A 7970-nucleotide genomic window follows, 5' to 3' on the forward strand; every position below is an offset into this window, starting at 1 on the left:
ATCAAATAGCAATTCCAACGGTTTTAGTGAACGTGCATTCCACCGTCTTTTACTCAACAAGGAAACCTTCTTATTGCATTTGCTGGCTTGCCGGCAAGTAGACTCGCGTGACATCAATAATACATGCATCGATGTGGATTGCTTTTCGTTAACATGACAATCATGTCGTTTTTTTAGTTTATCTTTTTTTTTAAAGATAAAAATTTTATGATTTCATCCATATATGAAGTAGTCATTAAAAATCACGATTTTTTAGTATTTTCTTTGACCACTCAAGAATCATTAAGCTTACTTCATGGTTTCTACCACTTTATCATTTAGATTTATTCAAAATATTTTAAAATTCAACTAAAAAAACATGAAACTTGAAACACTAAATTTAGAATGTCTACCATTCGAACAGCAAGGAGTCAAAATATACATATTGTTTTTTTTCCCTCTCTCCATTGTTGTTATTTAGGAGAGTCTTATCAAATCAATTTTTTTCTAAAACATAAAGTTTTGATATCATTTCATATTTTCTAAAAGAAAAAGTATCCAAGAAATCATTAAATAAATTAATCATTTAATAAATATTTCTTCTTTTAAATAGTTTAAGTTGATTACAAAGCAATCACTTAAACATTAAATCTCTATAAAGAATAATATTTTTTACCGTTAAATTCATTTGATGATTTCTCATTTAACAAATATTTTAATCCACTTTATTTGCAGAAACATTATGATGAAAGGTAAAGAGTATAGCATACAAGAGATCAATATTTAAAATTTATTAAATGAACAGTTCTAAAATAATTGTTTAAATTTTAAAACAATTATTACAAATAATCATTAAAGAACATATTAAAGTAGAAAGAGTTGAATGTTGTGTAGATGTTAAAGGTCTAGACTGGGAAAGGGAGAGTATGGCTAATGAAGAAGTCTGGCTTTCTCTTACGTTAGGTGTCACTCACGTAAATCAAAAAAATATGGGACCCCGACCTGTATAGCTGAAATTTAATGCCCCTAATTCCTATGAACTCTCAGAAGATGGTACCGTTTTGAAAGTTTGTTTCACATTTCAGATGTGCAAAAGCAACAGTGAAAGTGAAATTTGTTCCTTCGCCTCTCTTATATTTCATGCTCCAACAACATGCATTTGCTTTCCTTCTCACTCTCTGTCAAACACATCCCATACATTCCCTCTATGTTTTCCTATTTATGCAACACCTACTCATTGGATTTTCCTGGAAAACAAAAAGGTGGACGTACGTTATAAGCAATCTGCTTTCTCATTTTCTACCATATATTTGTATTGTTTTTTTTTTCTTTGATTTTTTGCTTATGACATATTTGACAGGTCTTGTGCTTTGTAGTGGCATCAGCAGAGATGAAAACAAGGACCACTTATAGCTTGGGATGGAAGCATATCTATATGGTGCTTATCGTACTAATTTTGATGGCCGCTTTAGTACGAATCGGGAGACAAGGTTCCTCACTCTCTAGTACTATGCCTTCATCTCAAGATCCTTTTACTGAATCTTCTCAGTCGGAGCATGATCGGTTGATGGAATCTTCTCCGTCACGGGAAGATCAGTTCATCGAGTCTCCTTCATCGGCTGAGGATCAGTTTACAGACCCTTCTCCATCAGCTCAGGGTTAGTTCATTGAGTCTCTTTAGTCTTATATCTTGAATTAAGTAAATTGACCCTCTTTCCTCCGATGCTATTGTGGTTTCACCAGATGATGTATCTATGTCTGAGAACCCGGAACCAGAAGGTACTTTTGAGGTGAACAATTCTGATGCAATCATGACTGAAGAAACAAAGGATGAAGAACCGAATTTCGATCTTCCTCTGCCGATAGATCCAGCGATGCCGTCTCCGTCTAGGAAGGACGATAGTGATGTGGAGAACATTACATATTCATCCAAGTCCGAGCCGCAAGGTAATGTCATATTAGTCTGGTAGAGGATCATATTGAAGTTATGCATGCATATTAATGCTACTGTTCCCTGCAGAATGTAACTATGCAAAGGGTAAATGGGTTGCAGACAGCCGGCGCCCGTTGTATTCCGGGTTTAGTTGCAAACGGTGGTTACCGAGTGCCTGGGCATGTCGACTAACTCACCGAACAGATTTTTCCTATGAAGGATACCGCTGGGAACCAATAGATTGTCCAATGCCAGAATTTGAGCGGTTTAGCTTCTTAAGCAAGTAAGAACTTTTTATTAATGTAAGTCCTAAACATGACAACATTCACATTCTGCTTGCTTACAATGATTTCATTTCAGAATGCAGGACAAAACGATTGCATTTATAGGTGATTCATTAGGGAGACAGCAATTCCACTCTTTGATGTGTATGGCCACCGGTGGGGAAGACAGCCCTGACGTTGAAGATGTCGGAAGCGAATACGGATTTCTCAAACGTTCCAGAGGCATCCGTCCAGATGGATGGGCTTACCGGTTTCCATCCACTAATACCACCATTTTATTTTATTGGTCTTCAACACTTTGCAGATTGGAGCGAATTAACAACTCCAACCCAGACTCAAGTCTCGCCCTGCATTTGGACCGCGTTCCGAGTTTCTTGACCAAGTTCCTACACCGTTTTCATGTGTTGGTTCTGAATACAGCACAACACTGGATTAAAGCAAAATTCATAGCGAATGGCTGGATAATGCACGTAAACCGGAAGCCTATCAAAGAAGGAATACTTATGGACATGACGAATGTGAAGAACTACACTGTTCATAGGATTGTGAAATGGCTTGATTCACAACTTCCGTTACATCCGGGCCTAAAAGCTTTCTTTCGGACCAGGTCACCGAGGCATTTAGACAAAACCGGATTCTGCAATAATACTATTCCATTGACGAGAGGGAGTGAAGTGTTTCAAGAAGTATCAAGTGACAAAGTTGTTGAAACAGCAATTAAAGGCACAAGAGTCAAGATTTTGGACATAACTGCTCTTTCTGAACTAAGAGACGAGGCTCACAAATCCCAGTACCATATTTTCAGTACCTCTGCTTACCATGATTGCTTGCACTGGTGTCTGCCTGGCATTCCTGATACCTGGAATGAACTCCTTGTAGCTCAATTATAAACTTTGTTATATGCCGTTTCATAAAATGATTTTTTTTTCCAGCAAATGGAATTAGAATAGTGATTGAAGAATGCCTTAGCATCTTCGTATTTGTTGGGAACTATGGTCCCGTTGTAATAATTGCAGACATGATCGAACCCTGTTTTTCCAATTTACACTTAATTAGATCTTTGTTAGTAACTTTTTGGTACTTGGAAACACGATTGTTGTTACCCTTCTCCCTGATTCAAAATGAAGCACCAGTCTGCGGCTAAAATGAGATGGTATCACATAACATAATTGCCTGTTCAACCAGTTGACGACAAAGAGATGGTAATAAACTATTATACAACAATAATGTTAACAGACTGAGGGCCACCTTCGATATACAAAAATCAACGAGAGTGTGTTACAAGATCGAAGTATTGGAGCATTGTATATCTTTCCCCTGCAACAAAACTCCCATTGTCCCCGAATGTTCCCGCTTCAAGTAGTCTTAAACTAAAACTGCAACCACTTGTCTAGTTGGCTAGAAGAATGAGTAGCCAAATTAAACAGAATAGGGAGGGAGGATCCTTCTGTCAAAGGAATATACTCGATTTCATTTGACGTTTGGATGGAGCAGAAAAAGGATATTTATCCTGTCGCTATTTACAATATCTCAAATGGGTCTTTTTCTTGGAGAGGTGCCTTGAAACCAGGGATCCATAGTGTATTTTTGAATTGGTCTCGAAGCATTTGCAGAGAAATCACCCAAGTTGTAGCTGCTCTGTCCAACAAACTGATAAGCTGGATGAGGAGGAGAAAGGAAACCACTCTTGTGGGCTTTACCACGTCTTAGAAGACTTGAACAAGCAGACACGGGCAAAGATGTGGTTATGCCCACAAGAGTGTAAGGAAATGCATCCTTGGTTATGCTAATGTTAATAACTCTTGTTGTTGTTTGGTCATTAATGAAAGGGTGATCTAGCAGTTGCAAGGCCGTAGGACGAGTAGATGGTTCTCTTTGCAAGCAAAGCCTTATGAAACTTTTTGCTTCACTGGAAAGGTGATCAGGAATCTCTGGCATATCTGTACTGTTTCCTATTTTAAATATTGCAGCTACCTGTTGAGTTCAGAAATAACAGAAGGATTACTCCTAGTTCCTAAACATTTCAGAGCTAACCAGAAAAAAAGATATTATCTGATAGATGTTAAAGAACTAATATGTCGCACCCCTTCATACTGATTCGATGGTGGTTTTGATGTTGTCATTTCAAGTATAGTGCAGCCCAAGCTCCAGATATCCACTGCAAGGTTGTAGCCATTTGTATTCATCACAACCTGAAATCAGAATAATATACACATAAGTGGCCATATGATGGAGAACTGGGGTTACCGAATGGGAAAATATTTAGCGTTGAAATTGACGTAAATGAGTTCTAAAAGTGAAAGGGGGGTGATCCTATGATCATATAATTGAACGGGACATGAAAAGCATTACCTCAGGTGCCATCCAGTAAGGACTTCCCTTGAACGAAAGCATTGCACCACAATCTGTTATCTGGATCAAAAAGAAAAAGAACAAGGGGCCTGTTTCCCTCATTGACTAGAGATAGAACTGAAGTAGGGTGACAAGATCACTGGCCAATTTTTATCAGTCTTTACATAGGTTTTAGGTATAAATTCATAGGTTCCTTATGTGCTAGATTTAGCTCAAAGTCTAGATTTTCCATCTCAAGACTACAGTCAATTCTTTAAAGGTCTGATAAGAAGAATGAAAAAAACTGTAACCTTGCAGAAAAATTGGGGTTCAAGTGATTGTCTAAAGGATGATATATTTAAAATGATAGTTTCATATTAATCTCTGATTTCTTTACAACCAAAAGCGGCATCACATCAAATGTCATTTAGTTGATACTTATTATTCTTGGCCACCACCTATTTTCCAGAGAAACTGAAGCTTCAGTATTCTAGAATGGATGAGATAAGGTAACGTACATGTTTTGCCATGCCAGAGTCTGCCAACTTGATTTCACCAGTAGGATCTACTAATATGTTAGCTCCTTTTATGTCCCTGAAACACGAAACCCACAGCATTAAAACATAAGAAAGCCGAAGCTAAATTTCCACACTACAGAAAACGAACCATCCAAGTACCTGTGCACTGTATTTCTTCCATGCAAGTAAGCAAGCCCGGAAAGAATTTGCCTTGTATAGTTTTCATTAACAGGTTCCTTTAAGGAACCATATTCTTGAAGCAATTTGTGGATTGAACCACCAGACACATATTCCAAGTAGATTGAGAGTTCTTCTTCACCCTGAAAATGGCAATTATACTTTATTAAGAAGCAAGCTACAATTAACTGGTGTCTGGAGAAGGATTTGAATTATCATTCTCCGCTCCACTTCGTGTTCATTTCATAATGTAAGAGGTCATTTGCATGTCATGTATTCTAAAGCAGAATAAAAGAACCATACCGGTTCGCTTCCATAGTATCGTACAATGTTTGGATGAGATAGCCGACTCAGTAAATTAATCTCCTGTTGATATTAAAAAGCATTAGAAAACCAGACACTCAAATGTGGCAACTCGTAAATGATCTTGATATCAACCGGTAAAAAAAAAACAGAAAGTGAAATCTAAACTGAGATTACCTGGTTCAGTTGCTTTAGGCTTTCTTTTGATGTCCTATCATCAGAGACAAGCCTGACTTCTTTTATTGCACACATCTGCCTATTTTCACTGTCGATCGGGGATGCACAATGCTTAGATGAGTACAATGGGAAAAAACTTAAAAAAAATACCGATGATCTTACTAAATATCATTTTTATCTTGCATACTAGCAGAATTAGTACCATGAATGCAAGTTGCCAGCTAGTTTCTGTGACTGGTAAATCTAAACTATTTTATGACTCAGTGTCTGATGATAAACTATTTTATGACTCAAAGTGTCTGATGATTAACCGATACAGAAAGCAAGTCCTACCTATTAAATCCAAGGTAAACATGTCCGAAAGTTCCCCTCCCTGGTAGTCTACCTCTTCGCCATTTTGATAGAGTACAAAATGTGTTTTCACTCACTCCACAAGCTCTAGGGCTACTGCTAGGCAAGGAAGCAGAGGGACTAGTAGGAGAGCCCGGAGGAAGAGGTAACTTGTGACACACGGATTTCCCATCTTCCTTTCTCCCCGTTGGAGAGTCGATACTCACAGCAGACAATTGATGATGAAGGGGCGATGTTGGGCTGGTAGGCCCTTTCGACTGCGGACCGGGGCTTCTCGACCTTGCATCCATTCTAATTTCACCTTGGCCTCTGGGATCAATATATGACCTGGACTCCAGTTAATATCAGCTCGCTGAAAATCATTAGTCGTTACAGAAAATGCTACAATTTGAGTGTGATGAATCCAAAGCCATACGACAATTTTGAATATTTATCTCATTAGATATGGTGTGTTACTTAAAGATGTAAGAATCCAACACTATATCAATCCAGAATTGCATTCAATCTGAACATGCAATAGTGATTCATTTTTAAGAGTTAAAGTTTGACCCTTTGGCGAATATTGTTTTAACAGTCATACCGAAATGTCGAGGAAAATCGCATCTTGTTTTCTAACTGTAAAGTAAACAAGTCTCTGACAGCAAAAAATAAGAGGAATTTTCGGTTCCAAAAGCTGAAAAGTATATACTAATAGGAAATTCTACAGTACGGAAAGACGTTACCGGTTTTGTTATTTTTTTAATAAAATCGGTAAAAAATTACCTAAAATATTATTATTTCTACCTAAAATATTAATTTTTTTTAATATTTCCGGTAAAATGCCAAATAATAACAAAATCGGTAAAAAAAATAACAAAATCATTAACGCTTTACTGGACATATTAACAAAACTGATAAAGTGCCCAATAATAACAAAACCGGAAATATTAAAAAACATTAATGTTTTAAGTAGAAATAATAATATTTTAGGTAATTTTTTTACTGGTTTTGTTAAAAAATAATAACAAAATTGTTGTAACCGTCTTTCGGTTGGGCCCCGGAATTGGGCTTCGACTTGAAAAATTGGGTTGGAGTCGCCACCGATCACTTTAAAAATATTTAGGTGGATCGGACACCATCTTACCTGATCTGCGTTGTACCAGAAACGTGTCGGGTTCGGGAGTCGGTTACGGTCAAGGAAGGATTAGCACCCTTGAACCGCCCTTTCGGTACCAATTAATTTATCGGTTGTCTTCATTACGAGAAATTAGAAATTTAAATTAAAATTTAAAAACCCAATTCGAATCACTTACCTTTAATCGATCGAAAATATCCCTAAAAAGTCAAAAAGTGTTAGATAAAGAATAAAAAATAGTAAATAAATCAAAGAAGATAAAAAGGAATTAAAAACAAAAGAAAGAAAAAAAATAAAAATGTTAGAAGTAAGGAATGAAATAAGAAATAAACACATAAAATAAATAGTAATTAAAAAACAGAAAAAAAAAGAAAAAAAAGGTTGGGGACCAAATAGTAATTAAACCAGCTATCAAACAGTGACTAAAATAGAATAAGCATAAATTACAGGGCCAAATCTGGAAATCATCAAACATAATATATGAATTAGTGACTGAAATGAAAATATAAAAAAATGAAGGCTTAAATTGAAAAAAAAAGAAAGCTGCATTAATGGCTACACGTCAGGATTATAAAATAAGGAGGACCAAAAGGGAGATTATCCCTTTATATTCAGAAAACACGGATGGTGATGGCGAAAACGACGTAGTTTTGACGCACCCTAAAACGGCGCCTTTTCACTGAACCCATAAAACCCCCAAAATGCATCTAATTCTCCAAATTCCTCCCATTTTCCAGTTTACACTCTCTCTCTCAACAGATATCTCTCTCTCGTCCCTCTCTACATTCCTTCGCTCGGTGAGA

General features: G+C 36.8%; 2 protein-coding genes across 2 annotated transcripts; one reads left to right on the forward strand and one right to left on the reverse strand.

Moving 5' to 3' along the window:
- Positions 1–1254: 1254 nt before the first annotated feature.
- On the forward strand, positions 1255–3208 carry LOC120165630 (protein trichome birefringence-like 14). The gene is made up of 5 exons (XM_039175106.1): positions 1255–1515; positions 1549–1637; positions 1723–1926; positions 2000–2195; positions 2273–3208. The coding sequence occupies exons 1-5, from the start codon at positions 1370–1372 to the stop codon at positions 3084–3086; spliced, it is 1449 nt and encodes a 482-aa protein (XP_039031037.1). The 5' UTR covers positions 1255–1369; the 3' UTR covers positions 3087–3208.
- Positions 3209–3726: 518 nt separating this feature from the next.
- On the reverse strand, positions 3727–6391 carry LOC120165575 (mitogen-activated protein kinase kinase kinase 3-like; the record flags this gene model as incomplete). The annotated part of the gene is made up of 8 exons (XM_039175063.1): positions 3727–4170; positions 4281–4388; positions 4549–4608; positions 5046–5121; positions 5205–5365; positions 5526–5588; positions 5703–5790; positions 6036–6391. Coding segments are annotated over 8 exons (1356 nt in total), but the record flags the coding sequence as incomplete, so codon positions are not given.
- Positions 6392–7970: the final 1579 nt, after the last annotated feature.

This window comes from Hibiscus syriacus, unplaced genomic scaffold, assembly GCF_006381635.1.
Source record: "Hibiscus syriacus cultivar Baekdansim isolate YM2019G1 unplaced genomic scaffold, ASM638163v2 tig00111584_pilon, whole genome shotgun sequence".
In the NCBI taxonomy this organism is placed as follows: domain Eukaryota; kingdom Viridiplantae; phylum Streptophyta; class Magnoliopsida; order Malvales; family Malvaceae; genus Hibiscus; species Hibiscus syriacus.

Bases quoted from the DNA above. Each gene is read 5' to 3' on its own strand.
- LOC120165630 (XM_039175106.1), top strand. From the start codon at position 1,370: ATGAAAACAAGGACCACTTATAGCTTGGGATGGAAGCATATCTATATG. The intron at 1,516-1,548 runs TGAATCTTCTCA...TGATCGGTTGAT, and splicing joins TCATCTCAAGATCCTTTTAC to GGAATCTTCTCCGTCACGGG. The intron at 1,638-1,722 runs GTTAGTTCATTG...TGGTTTCACCAG, and splicing joins CCCTTCTCCATCAGCTCAGG to ATGATGTATCTATGTCTGAG.